At 41.1% G+C, this 14425-nt stretch overlaps 1 protein-coding gene across 4 annotated transcripts in view; it reads right to left on the bottom strand.

The window, feature by feature from the left end:
* Nucleotides 1-14425, bottom strand: part of SCEL (sciellin) — a 116981-nt gene that overhangs the window by 59570 nt on the left and 42986 nt on the right. For 3 of the 4 annotated variants that reach the window (XM_044285241.1, XM_044285242.1, XM_044285243.1), the window contains exons 6-8: nt 13505-13570; nt 8693-8716; nt 8544-8606 (exon numbers count right to left, since the gene is read on the bottom strand). In XM_044285241.1, the coding sequence (XP_044141176.1) occupies nt 8544-8606; nt 8693-8716; nt 13505-13570 (153 nt within the window). The remainder of the gene's footprint in view (nt 1-8543; nt 8607-8692; nt 8717-13504; nt 13571-14425) is intronic. The other variant, XM_044285244.1, reaches the window with a different exon arrangement.

Genomic DNA, 14425 nt, shown 5'->3' with positions numbered 1-14425 from the left:
GAATGGCCACGGAATGGGGCCCGTGTATTGCGGATCCGCAAATGCGGTTCGCAATACGGAAAGCGGGCATCACGCATTCGTGTGAACGAGCCCTAAGGGATATATAGTTTATGGTCGAAGGGGTAGGGTTAGTGATGACATTATTTATTTATTTTTGCTTTATCTTTTTTATTTTACACATTATGCCGCCATAAAGTTATACAAGACCTATGGGGGACATTTTAACATTGTGTTTTTATTATTGCTGATTTCCAAGGTAAATAGGGGATATAACATCCAGAAACTTACTGCAGAGCTTATCTGGGTCCTGCAGTTACCCAGTACCAGGAGATTTTGTGATGGCAGGGATAGGACTACTGTACATCATGGCTGCTTCCTAAACTGTATGCACAGCGCTCTTCCATGCATACAGCGGTCAGGAAGGCACGGATGGTAAATGTATCTCTGCGTTCTCTATCTGTCACTGACTGCTCGTTTACCACTCCTACAGATGCATAATCTCTTTGCAGCTTGCAGACTTGGCAAGAATGTTATGGACCGTCCTTGCCGAGTTACATGTTGAACCTCCAGACGATGTAAGTCGTTCAGCAGTCTGCAAGTGGTTGCTTTAGTATGATGCTGTATCTAATAAGTGGTAGTGGTCATTAAAGGAGTTGTCCACTTCAGGCAATCCCTTTTTATTATTGGATTGATGCCCTTGAAAAATAAGCTCGTCTCAGGGCTCCCTCTCAAGTGTTCAGCGCCATTTCAGAGTAGCTGAAGCATTACATGGTGCCCATTAAAATCAATAAATAATCCAGCTGGTCGGCCCTCGTCCGTTTGTGAACGCTGCTACGGGAAGGAGCAACCTCCACATAAAAAATAAAAATAAATCCCGGCAGTCGTATCTTTTTTTTCAATATATCTGTTTTATTCCATCCAAAGTGAAATGTCCCGACAACCAGGACGCGTTTCGGCGCTATGCCTTCATTAACAGGTACATCCTCTAATGTGTTGACAACCTTATATATAGTAGTGAAAGATCCATCTAACCACATGACATCCCACACCCTAACTGGGTGGTGCTCATCGGGTGGTGAGTAATCAGCTTAAAAATAACACCAACACATAGTGACGAAAGAGCAGCAGTGATAAAGCAATGGTAAAGTATTCTAAAAAACATTGTTACTGTATCAGCATAAGGATCCTCAATACGAAACAGTAGTCTGGAAAAATATAAAAATATTGAAGGGATAAATAATCACAATTCAGAGGTGAACAACGTCATAATCTCTATTAAGGCCTTTAGGATGTAAGGTATCCAATATGGCTTCCTGCACAATAAAAGCTTTTTCATGTCCCCCCTCTCCTTGGTCTCTTGATCGGCTCTATTACTTGAAACCTCCGTTGTGCTACAGCATGCTTCTATCTATCACACTGATGAGGTGGTGGTAACAGTACATTCTTTCTTCTAATGGTCGACTTGTGTTTGCAGATCCGATCCCCGATCGTCTGCATTGTCTCTCCAATATACAACAAGCCGCAGCGACATTTTATAAGATAAGTCACATTTGTGGATTCACATGTAAAAAAGCCTCCTACATCAAAGGAACTCCCTGTGTATGGATGACAAAACATCGAACCTTTTATTATGTGTGAACACTGAAGACAATGGAGGCACCGAAAAGTGCCCCTTATTTGTGTGAATAATACACTGTCTCCATGTATCTTCTGCTACCCAAATCCACATGTACTCATTTATCCCTATAATTTGGGTTTCTTTTATTACATATCAGTGGTGGGTTTTTAAATTCTTCCACCTTCAGATAGGCCTTTGTCAACAAATGCCAATGTTTGCGAACAATTTAGTCGAAACCCGCATTATAGGGATGAAATTTATGTACAAATGCCATTCTTGGCGGTTTTTCACATGTAGATGTATGGATCTATCCAGATCTTCACTGGCTTCTTTTAAGATAGACAACAGATATCCCCTTTCTTCAAACCTCCTAGTCATCTCTTCCTGTCGCATTACCTGTGTCCGTACCAATAAAGTTTAATTCTTTGAAATTGAGACCTTGGTATATCTTTTTTCAAAGATGGGGGATGGGCACTAGAAAAATGGAGGATACTGTTTCTATCTGTGTCTTTTCGAGGCTGACCATGTTCATCTTTAATCACATTTGTGTCCAAAAAACTAACCATCTTATTGTCATAAACCGTGGTAAATCTCAGACCCTCACAAGTCATATTCAGATAATAAAAAATCAAAAAAATTGCATGTGGGCAGGAATCCCTTGAGTCCTTTTTTGATTATCTGGATATGACTTGTGAGGATCCAGTGAAGATCTGGATAGATCCATACATCTCTCTACCTGTGAAAAACCGCCAAGAATGGTATTTGTACAAAAATTTCATCCCTATAATGCGGGTTTCGACAAAATTGTTCGCAAACATTGGCATTTGTTGACAAAGGCCTATCCGAAGGTGGAAGAATTTAAAAACCCACCACTGATATGTAATAAAAGAAACCCAAATTATAGGGATAAATGAGTACATGTGGATTTGGGTAGCAGAAGATACATTCAGACAGTGTATTATTCACACAAAGTAAGGGCACTTTTCGGTGCCTCCATTGTCTTCCATGTTCACACATAAAAGTTTTGTCATCCATACACAGGGAGTTCCTTTGATGTAGGAGGCTTTTTTTACCAAGGAGAGGGGTGACATTAAAAAGCTTTTATTGTGCAGGGAGCCATATTGGATACCTTACATCCTAAAGGCCTTAATAGAGATTATGACGTTGTTCACCTCTGAATTGTGATTATTTATCCCTTCAATATTTTTATATTTTTCCAGACTACTGCTTTGTATTGAGGATCCTTATGCTGATACAGTAACAATGTTTTTTTGGAATACTTTACCATTGCTTTATCACTGCTGCTCTTTCGTCACTATGTGTTAGTGTTGTTTTTAAGCTGATTACTCACCACCCGATGAGCACCACCCAGTTAGGGTGTGGGATGTCATGTGGTTAGATGGATCTTTCAGTACTATATATAAGGTTGTATACACATTAGAGGATGTACCTGTTGAGGAAGGCATAGCGCCGAAACGCGTCCTGGTTGTCGGGACATTTCACTTTGGATGGAATAAAACTGATATATTGAAAAAAAAGATACGACTGCCGGGATTTATTTTTATTCATTAAAATCAATAGGCAGTCTGTGTTATCCATGGACTAGGTTCTCCAGAGACACAGATGCTCTTTGTATCCACTCTCTGATCCGGCTTATTGATGGAGGACCCAAGTGAGGCCCTCCCTCCTATTAACTTAGAATGTCCTAATGGAGTATTTCTAAACCAGACATCTCCTTTTAATGGGACAGCTTCATACCACCATGTTTTCAGAGGGTATTTTACCAGTATGAAGCATGACCTTTGGTGCCTATATCTTGTGGACACTATAAACACAATTCTATGGTTTAATTTTACATCCGACACAAAATTTAAAAAAATCATGATATTTTGGTGGATAAGCCTGATTAAAAAATGTATCACTTTGTGATGATCAGATAATGGGACAATCCTCAAGACATCAACATCAGCAGTTCGGGTATAAAATCTACTACATAGTGCATATAACTAAATGTTTAGAGAAGTAAAGACTCCTGTGCATTTCCCACTCCCTGGGTGAATTATTAATAATATACTGTAAGTGCACAATCTCGTACACAGCATAGACTGACATGAAAGGCCACAGTATCCTCTAAGGACATGCACTTTATCTAGGTCACTATGTTAAGGAAACAGTAGCAAATGTTGAGCTGTGTAGTCAAGCAGGGTACTAGTAGTAGCAATACTGGGGTGCATAAATGAGCTATAGGCATATTGGGGCTTATGTAACAAAACTGTATCAGAGAAAAAGTGGTTGTAATGCCCATAGCAAGCAATGATTAGCCTTCAATTTGGGACTGGACCGGGAGAAAGAACGCATGGGTTCTTGTGACTTGCTATGGGCCCCTTTTTCTGAGAGCTTTGATACATAATACCTATTGGGTTTTCCCTTGTCATCTTGTAATAATATTGAATGCATATGGCTGAAGGTGGCAGATTATTACAAACTGAAATAATTTATGTATATTTAAGGCTATGATCACTCTGCATTTCGGGGAACACATTCAGCAAATCTTCTGTTAAGCTTCTGGCTCATTTGTCAAAATTATTCATAGGCCCACGTTCACCAGTGGGAAGTCAAGAGAGTATCCTTTCAGCCTACATCACTGTGGACTATGCATTAAGACACATAGTGTGCAGTGCGGTATATGTTTCTTTTCCATTGTGGCCAATGGCTCATATGGCTATGCAGTGGCATTCGTCTGACGTATACATTGAGGAATACTGAGTCACAAATTCCCAATGTTTACCTCCACCACGTAGACAAGCCCAATCTGTACAGAACCTAATATAGTCAGAAAATATTAATGCTAATTATTGAATGTCCGTGAAAACGTACAATAAGAATAGAATGTATTTTATGAATAAAAAATAAACATGACATACTGTATATACTATAGATCTGATATGATGACAGTGGGCTGTTGGACATCACTGCTCTAACCCAGGGTACATGTCATGCCTCTAGCCTGTACTTACACCGTCCATTTAGTAGATGCAGCACAGTATATGATTATAGCCCGGGGGTACTGTGATATAATGTATGTGAGTGGAGGGTAGTTAGCTTAGAAACATTGAGAAACTGCTCTAGAATTCAAATGCTGGATTTATATTGTGTTGCTTTATGAGTATTATTTCTAGCTTAATGTTATAGCACTTATCCATATCCTTGGACTCCTTCCCCTGGGAAATATTGATGCCTAGCTGTAATTTGATAGTAATGCACAGAAAAATGGCAGTTACATACAGTTGCAATATGCGTATAAATGACACTTTTTTTTTACAACTTCAATTTCCAAAAAGTTGGGACACTGTGTAAAATGTAAAGAAATGTAAATAAAGACATAATGCAATGATTTCCAAGTCTCATACACCCACATTAGGCTACTTTCACACTAGCGTTCGATCGGATCCGTTCTGAACGGATCCGATCATATTAATGCAGACGGTGGCTCCGTTCAGAACGGATCTGTCTGCATTATATTGTCAAAAAATGTCTAAGTGTGAAATTAGCCTGAACGGATCCGTCCAGACTTTTACATTGAAAGTCAATGGGGGACGGATCCGTTTGAAGATTGAGCCATAGTGTGTCATCTTCAAACGGATCCGTCCCCATTGACTTACATTGTAAGTCTGGACGGATCCGCACGCCTCCGCACGGCCAGGCGGACACCCGAACGCTGCAAGCAGCGTTCAGGTGTCCGCCTGCTGAGCGGAGAGGAGGCTGAACGCCGCCAGACTGATGCATTCTGAGAGGATCCGAGTCCACTCAGAATGCATTGGGGCTGGACGGAAGCGTTTGGGTCCGCTTGTGAGAGCCTTCAAACGGAGCTCACAAGCGGACAGTCGAACGCTAATGTGAAAGTAGCCTTATATACACACAGTAAATCATATATAAGTGAGACATTTTACCATATATCTCCTGTCCCAACACAAATGTTAGGACAGGAGTGAAAAAAAGGCTGGAAAAGTAAGTGGTGCAAATAAAAAAACAGCTTGGAAGAAACTCGCAACAAGGTCACATAACGCGATATAAAAAGAGCATGTTAGAAAGACAGAGTCTTTCAGAAGCAAAGATGCTTCAGGCTACTTTTACACTCGAGTTTGAGGTTTCTGAGATCTGTTCAGGGCTCTCACAAGCGGCCCAAATCGGATCAGTTTTGCCCTAATGCATTTGGAATGGATAAGGATCTGCTCAGAATGCATCAGTTTGCCTCCGTTCAGTCACCATTCCGCTCTGGAGGCGGACACCAAAACGCTGCCTGCAGCGTTTTGCTGTCTGCCTGACAATGCGGAGGCAAACGGATCCGTCCTGGCACACAATGTAAGTCAATGGGGACGGATCAGTTTTCTCTGACACAATAGAAAACGGAAACGACTTTCAATGGTGTTCATGACGGATCCGTCATGGCTATAGAAGACATAATACAACCGGATCCGTTCATGACGGATGCATGCGTTTGTATTATGGTATCGGAAGTGTTTTTGCAGATCCACGATGGATCCTGCAAAAACGCTAATGTGAAAGTAGCCTCACCAATCTGCCAAAAACTGCATCTAAAAGTTGGGGAATAGTTTCCGAAAAATCTTCCTCAATATAAAATTGAGAAGACTTTTGAATATCCCTCCATCTACAGTACATAATATCATCCAAAGATTCAGAGAATCTGGAGAAATCCATGTGCTCAAGGCAAAGGCCGATGGTCTGCATTGGATGCTTGTGATCTGTGGGCATTGCATTAAAACAGTCAGTACTGGAAATCACTGCATGGACTCATGAATCACTGTCTGTGAACACAGTTCAAAAAGCAAAAATAAGCCATATGTCAACACAATCCAAAAATGTCACCAACTGAGGTAAAATGGACACATGTTCTGCAGACTCATGAGGAGAGGGACCATCCAGCCTACAGTCTGAAAACCTGCATCTCTGATGGGATGCAGTAGTTCCTATGGCATGGACAGTTTACACACCTGGAAAGGCACAATCAATGCTAAACAGTATATAGAGGATTTAGAACAACATATGCTATAATTTAGAAAAGGTTTCCGTCAGGGAAGGTCTTGCATATTTTAGCAAGACAATGCTAAACCACATATTGCATCCATCACAACAGCAAAGCTTCACAGAAGAGGAGTCTGGGTGCTGAACTGGCCGCCTGTAATCCAGACCTTTCACCAATAGAAAACATTTGGCTCATCATGAAATTAAAAATCCGGCAAAGAAGAGCCAGGACTGCGGAGCAGCTAAAATCCTACATCAGACAGAAATGGGACAACATTTCCTCTCTTACAACTCCAATTGGTCTCCTCACTTCCTAGACGTTTACAGACTGTTGATAAAAGAAGAGGGGATGCAATGATAGACATGACCGTGTCTCAACTTTTTTTTTAGATGTGTTGCTGCCATCAAGTTCTAAATTAGTTATTTTTCTTCATGAAATGGTCAAATGTCTCACTTTCAACATCTGATATGTGTTCTATGATCTACTGTGAACCAAATATGGGTGTATAAGACTTGCAAATCATTGCATTCTATCATTATTTACATTAAGTTACATTTTACACCATTTTTTTTTAATTGGGGTTGCATTTCAGCAACACAAAATCCATACATACAATAACCTGATACACTTTTCGCACCCTTTTATGTTGTAAAAGTACAAGTAGCAGATGTGTGTTGCACTTTATTGAATTTAAATACAGCATTTTCTTTGGCCACTGTGACAACATAATAGATTCATGAAAGCCAACCTTATAGATATGTGCAATAGTATTCAGTTATTTGAGCTAGTAGAAATGTAATAGGTACAGTATACATAGTGCTATACCTATTATCAATGTAACAGCTAAATATAATGTTATAGCATTCTGCATATGACATACAAGCTGCACCCTAAGATAAACAGAAGATGGTGCAAATTTCCTTCTGTAGTTAAAGGGGTTGTCTCATTTCAGACAATGGGGGCATATCATTAGGATATGCCCCCATTGTCTGATAGGTGCGGGTTCCACCACTGGGACAGGCACCTATATCGAGAACGTAGCCCCAAAAGTGGTGGAGGGCGCATGCGCAGCCGCCCTCCATTCATTTCTATAGGGACACCAAAAATAGCCGGGCACTGCCTCGGCTATTTCCGTTGGACCCATAGAAGTGAATGAGAGAAGTGGCCGGTCATGCGTGGTGCGCTCCCATTCACTTCTATGGAGAAAGCGCTTGGTGGTGTCTGGAGCGGAGTCCTCCAGCCACCACTTTGTGGGGCTCCGTTTAGGACATAGGTGCGGGTCCTAGTAATATCCCCCCCCCGTTGTCTAAGATGAGATAACCCCTTTAAAGGCAATGGTGTATATACATTGCATATAATATGGTGCTTCATGAGCAGTGAACAGAAAGTCTGGCTCCATCCCCCTTCCTTATTGATAGTGTGAACTTCTACAACACTTTGCCTTTCTACAGATATCATTATAACACTAGTAAAGGAGAGCCGCGTAGGCTACATGCATCTCTTGTCCTATACAACAGATAGGAAAGAGAAGTAATGAGGAAATAAGCAGCATGAAGGGGACAAGGTCTCCCTCTAAGTACGGCTCTATCCTCAATGTCACCCCGCAAGGGTGAGCTGACTGAAGAAAGGTAGTCATACAATATTTTGGGTGACAATATTTTAACCTATTAAAGATTGACTATCAATATATTTAAAATTATTATTTACAGATTTTTGTCCTTCAAATATTTCGATACTACTGGGTAATAAGCATAGGATTCTTTCAGGGACTGACTAGAAGCTTAAAGTGGCTCCGGAAAAAAAAAAAAACTAAAAGTTGCCCCATGTTGTAGGCTGGTCCAAATTGACAGAAGGCAGGGCCAACATAAATATCATACATACCTTTTGGATTCCTCTGTAGTCGTTGTCGTAGTTGTTGTCTTGTTACTGGGAGCCCAGGATTGTCTGCGAAATGTAAAGATCCATTCCTGGTGTGAGACTGGGTGCAATGCAAAGTGCAATCTATAGCTATAGAAGAGAAACATTCATACCTTTTATTGGTGGCTTCTGTCCCACTAAATGGAAGTAAAAAAAAAGGACATAATTTAGGAGTGGCAATAAGGAATGTATGAAAGGCTGCCAAATCTCAAACACAAATAATAAATCAAAGTCTAAAAGTCACGTAGAAGGTTACTTAGCTCAAAAGTGTGGTTATTTAACTGGTTTGTCATCTGGCATATTTACAGGACTATTATAAGGAGAAGATTCATTACTAAAGTTAATAATATCACATGCTGGAGGTGTAAGTCATAGACTGTTCCATTCAGGCGTACAACTGCTGGCGCCCAACAGGTGGCGCAATTAACTGCAATAATGAAGCTTTAGTAGCTCGCCGGCTCTTATAATATCACTGTAATAGTCCCTGCTGCTTTCTTTAAAGCAATTCTCACCATTAAACATCTTTTAGACCTATTACATATGAGGTCAGCTTAGTTACATTAATAATTACTAGTGCAGGCACTGTTAATTAAGTGACGCCTGGTGAGTATCTGTGATTAGTGGAATATGTTATAGCGAAAATATATGTTAGAAGACAAGTAATTAATATATTTGGTGTTTGAAATCAGAGATTAAGATTATCATGCAAACAAAAATGTTATGAGAATTTAGGGGCATGGACAATGACCATTGGAAACAGTATCATGGATACAAATCTTTTCCTTGTTTTTTATATTGTCTGCTCAGAGCCACCTTCTATAGGACTGAGCTGTACTGATATAATGCGTGAAATACATTTTAAATATTTCTACCTCAGGAAACAAAAAGATCAGTGTCTGAAACGCCAGTTTTAATACCCCTTTAGCTAGCGGTGGATGCAGTGAATTTACGTAGAGGCGCCGGCTTCTACATAACTTCAGGGTATCCACCGCCTGTCTAAATCTACGCCAGTTGCCTTGCTGCCGTAGATTTGGACCATTCTCTACGGCTAAAAGAAGCGTGGAAAATGATAAATGAGACGGTCCCTTCCCCGTCAATCCCTCTTTTTTAGACCTGGTGTGAGCAGGGAAAAGTCGCAGATTGCGGCGCAAATAACCGTTGCGCTGCAATCTGTGACAGGTATACGCCAAAAAGTGGTATATATTTGTTTGTAAATGACCCCCCCTCATTTGGCAGACATACATCTTTGTCCTGGTCAGAGACTATATGACAAACAAGTTCACCATAAAATAGCTCCTAATTTTTTTAAAAACTTGGGACTACCACCGCCAGCGTTACACATCTTGAAGAGGACCTGCCAGGTTCCTGATGGGTCTATTTTTACTAAATACTTGTATGGCCCATAATAGAACACTTTTGCAGTCTTATGACTCTTGTACTGTGCTGCTTCTCTATAATTACTCCGAGAAATGTATGAATAAACTAACAACGAGGTGTTACCAGTTGAGGGGGTTTTCCTTATACACTCTGACATTGCCCGGTCAGTGCAGACAGTAACAGGCCATGCTAGGTCATGCCTCCTTGATATGGAATGGTAGTGCAGAGTTGTCAATCTATTCATACATTTCTAGGAGCAATAACCGAGGAATGGCACAAGGCAGAGTTCAACCAAAAGCTGCCCCACAATTGGTACTGCATGGGGAATACAAGTATTTACGGAAACAGGCAGGTCAGGAGAGGTGACGGGTCCAACTTCCAAAGAACATAATATACATGAATACAGCAAGCATGCTAGAACTTGCAAATAAAGCCATTTCCTGTACGGAGCCTGTGCTAAGCATGCAAATCAAAGGTAAAGCCGCAGCGTAGGTGAAAGGTGGGAATATAAACTGTTCAGTAGAAATAGGGAGCTCAATCTAAACATCAACTTCTAATGCGCATTGTTACCGCAATCAAAACGGTGAGCTTCCAACCTGCTTCCAATTTAAAGAGGCAATCCGGTCTTAAAGTAGCCATACACATCAGGGGAATGCTAGTGGGATCTGCAAATTCTGGTGGGATCAGCTGACTATCTAAGGTATATGGCAGGTATCAGCAACCTTCGGCACTCCAGCTGCTGTGAAACTACAACTCCCAGCATTCAAACATGCTCAGCTGTTCTTATAACTCCCATAAAAGTGAATGGAGCATTCTGGGAGTTGTAGTATCAAAACACCAGGAGTGCCGAAGGTGGCTGATCCCCGGTGTATGGGGTTCCCCCACTCTCTCCCAACCAAAAGTTCGGGAATGCTGTATTTCACTATGCCTGGCCTTTTGGTTTTGGGAAAGATGAATGTATTCCAGAGGGGTTTGGAAACACCTTATTCCCCAGGGGAAAAAAAACATGCATGGTCATCAGACAGTGGTCAGTGGGGTCTGCCCGCTGGGACCTCTAAGAATAGGGTCCTGTTTCTCATCTGATTGAAGCTGCCAGAGATAGCTGAGGGCTGTACACAACTACCTCCTGAAGTCCCAGGGATCTCAACTCTCCCGGAGGTTCAGGGAGTCTCCCGCTATTAGATAGCAGCTCTCTGACACCCGCATGTGAAACAATATCTCCCGGAAAGGTTTATCTCAGTCAGATAGCAGAGAAGTGACAGGACAGAGTTTAGATTACAGGTTGAATTAACCCTTTAGGGTCAAATTGGCTTCTCAAGGAGATATATATGTTAAAAGGCATCCCTCCTTCTGTCTCATTCAGTAGCTATATAACTATTGAGAGAGATGCATTTTTTTTTTAAATACATTTACACATTTAACCCTCCATTTTAATTATATTATTTACCCCAGTGTTAAATTCACACCCCCTGGATGCTTTAATCATATATATAAATATGATAATTTGGGGCAGGGTAATGAGCCCGGTCCTCCACACCATAGAGCAAAGTGTGCAGATACTTCATATGTTTGGAAAATGTAATAAAAAGTTTGTGAAAAACAACAACAAAAAACCTCCCTGAAATGAGAAGTGCACCTCCCTGAAATGAGTTTTTGCAGGTTGGGATGTCTGAAGTCCCATAGCGAATGAATGGATCAGACAGGTTATCTTGTGGACTTTTAAACTTGGCACTGCCCCTCTAAGCGTACTGTCAGGTTATACAATCTGCTTCTTTCTTTTGTGTTCCTAATTCCTATTTTCAAGATCTCTGCTTACTGTCATTTAATGGAATCAATGCCTGGTATACTCAAAGGTTGAAAGCCTCAAAGGCTGTGGCTTTCGTTAAATTCCCGAACACTGTCCTGGAGGTGGCAAGGCATACAGATGTTATGATCAAAGTACATGTGCCATTTATAGCAGTATATATTCTGGAAATGGACCTTCCATAGGGCCGCCGTGATTCCCTATGCTGTCTGACATGTTCTCGCATCATTAGCTGAACCTCACTTTATAAGGCCAAGACTTCTATGCATCACTCCCATTGTTCTGAAACAGTCAATGTACAAGAATTAGTGTGACGTGCATTCACCCAGATGAGGGTGTGACGTTAATAAATATACATCTAATAGAGTCTGCTTAGTTTAAATGAAGATACTTAACTTGAAACTTGGTAGTCAGTAAGTATCATCATAGGAGTTTCTGTTGCAAAAGTTGTTCAAGAACCTTAAATTAACATATAATTGGTACTGTATGCAGTCTATGACTAGTTGTGGGATAAGATTACTGTTTTACATTGAGCTCTGTATTTCACTGAACGAAAAAGAGGTGAAGGGGCCTCAGACCAGTTATCTTCCACTTATCTCAGTTCCTTAAATGGCATTTATCATGTAGACAAAATTAAAGAGGACCTTTCATAGGATTAAAAAAAAAACACTATGTAAGGTAAGTAGTCACATAGTACCTTCTGTTGCGCCTTTATGCCCCCCTGTGTTTTCTGGCGCCTAATATTCTAATTAGTACCTCTGGTACAGTGAGGTGACCTCAGTTCTGCTCAGTGGGTGTCTCCTTCTCCCTGGCTGTGACACTGTCCAGCCGCAGTGCACTGCTCCACCGCTAGGGAGAAGAAGAGCTGTTCTAGTGAGATTTGGTAAATCTCACAAGAACAGGCTATGTAAGTGAATATAGTACCATCACCTTCATTAACACCTCATATCTGCACTGCAGCAGTTGCTGGGACGGGAGCTGCTGCGCATGTGCACTCCCGCGGTCTCGGCCACCAGAGAGACCGGCACTTTTTCCTATAGTGTGCAAGCACGGCCTCTGCTGCTGGATTGCAGAGTGGTCGTAACCATAAAAATGAGCAGTGCATAATGGGAAAATGAATCAAGCCATTAAAGGGGGCAATATGGACAATCACAATACATTAGTAAGTGCCTTGTATTAACTTTCTCTACATGATAAGTGCCATATGCTGAAGTGAGACAACCCCTTTAAAGGGAGGATAGGTCATCAATATTAAAAGACTGGACAACCCCTTTAATGTTAACCTGTCCCACTTCACCAGGAAATGTTGGTCAACCATCAAGTCTTCCGGGAAAGTTCATAAACAGAACAGACACATTGGGCCAGATTATCACAGGGAAGTAATGGTTGATAAAAATTTGGGACTGGTCAGACAGTCAGTTCTTAAAGTGACACGGAAGATTTATAAAAAGCCACCAAATTAAAATACAAGAACATTGGATATAGCCACCGATAATACTGACTGGCACTGTGTGAGTTTTCAAAGATTTCATTGGAAATACGCCTTTGTCTTGTAAATAACTCGTCGTGCCTCGTCAGTTTTATTAGGCTGGGTATATAAGGTATCTTGTAGGTGAGCTAATGAAGATTGATTAAGTAGCAGATAATTAATACTCTACATACAGAAGTAACTGCCCGATGCTAGAGCAACAAGCACCCGCAGCTAGAGGCAAATCTGCGCTCTCCTTTATTCGTTAGGCACTACCTCATGGGTACTCTTTCCAGAGTGGCTGCTTTATTTCCTCCTTCAAATGTATTTCTTGATGGGATTCTGTGAGGAAATATGGAACCACAGGTTGTAAAAAAGTCATCACAGATTACTGCATTGATAATCTGTGTTATGTTGCTATGTATTGCAATAAAATCCAAATGGTTAAGATACAATGATTCATCTGTTTAAGCACTGTAGAACATTAATTCTCTTAGTTGTTGTGTTTTGACACATCTAGAAATCGAATTAAATCAAGTCATTACGTTGTCAGAAGTGTATTCTATCAAATCAATTAATCAAGAACACAAGATGCAAAGCTAAAGCACATCTGTCACCATCAGATCTTTATTTTGTACAAGCTTGTTTTAGATGCCAGTACGGTTCCCAACTGAAATGCCAATAAGGATTTAAAGGGGTTTTCCGAGATTCTGATATTGATAAGCTCTCCTCGGGACACCCGCCAATAAGCTTTTTGAGGAGGCCAAAGTTCTCTAGTAAGCTCCGCGGCCCCTTGCAGCTTACCAATACCTTGGTATTGCAGCTCAGCCCCATTCACTTGAATGAAACTGAGCTGCATCTAGGTCATGTTACTGATGAAAATGATGTCACTGGCCTAAGAAGAGGCCACAACACTCACCAGAGCACTGAGGCCTCTTCTAACAGCTGATGGACAGGGGTGGGAAAGGCAGACCCATGCTGCTCTGATATTGATATCCTGAGGATAGGTCATTGATATCAAAATGTTGGATAACCCCCTCAAAGGGAATCTGTCAGCAGTATTGACCATTCTAAACTGTTGAGAGCACTAGGGAGGTGCTGTGGAGAACATTGCATTGATGTTACTGGGAGCAGCATTTCAGTATCCAGCTCCACCCACTACTCAGTGGACGTAGATTTATGGTTCTGGCACCTACT

This window comes from Bufo gargarizans, chromosome 3 (genome assembly GCF_014858855.1).
Source record: "Bufo gargarizans isolate SCDJY-AF-19 chromosome 3, ASM1485885v1, whole genome shotgun sequence".
In the NCBI taxonomy this organism is placed as follows: Eukaryota; Metazoa; Chordata; class Amphibia; order Anura; family Bufonidae; genus Bufo; species Bufo gargarizans.
The sequence above is the reverse complement of the archived record's forward strand: the minus strand, read 5'-3'. Positions and strand labels throughout refer to the sequence as shown.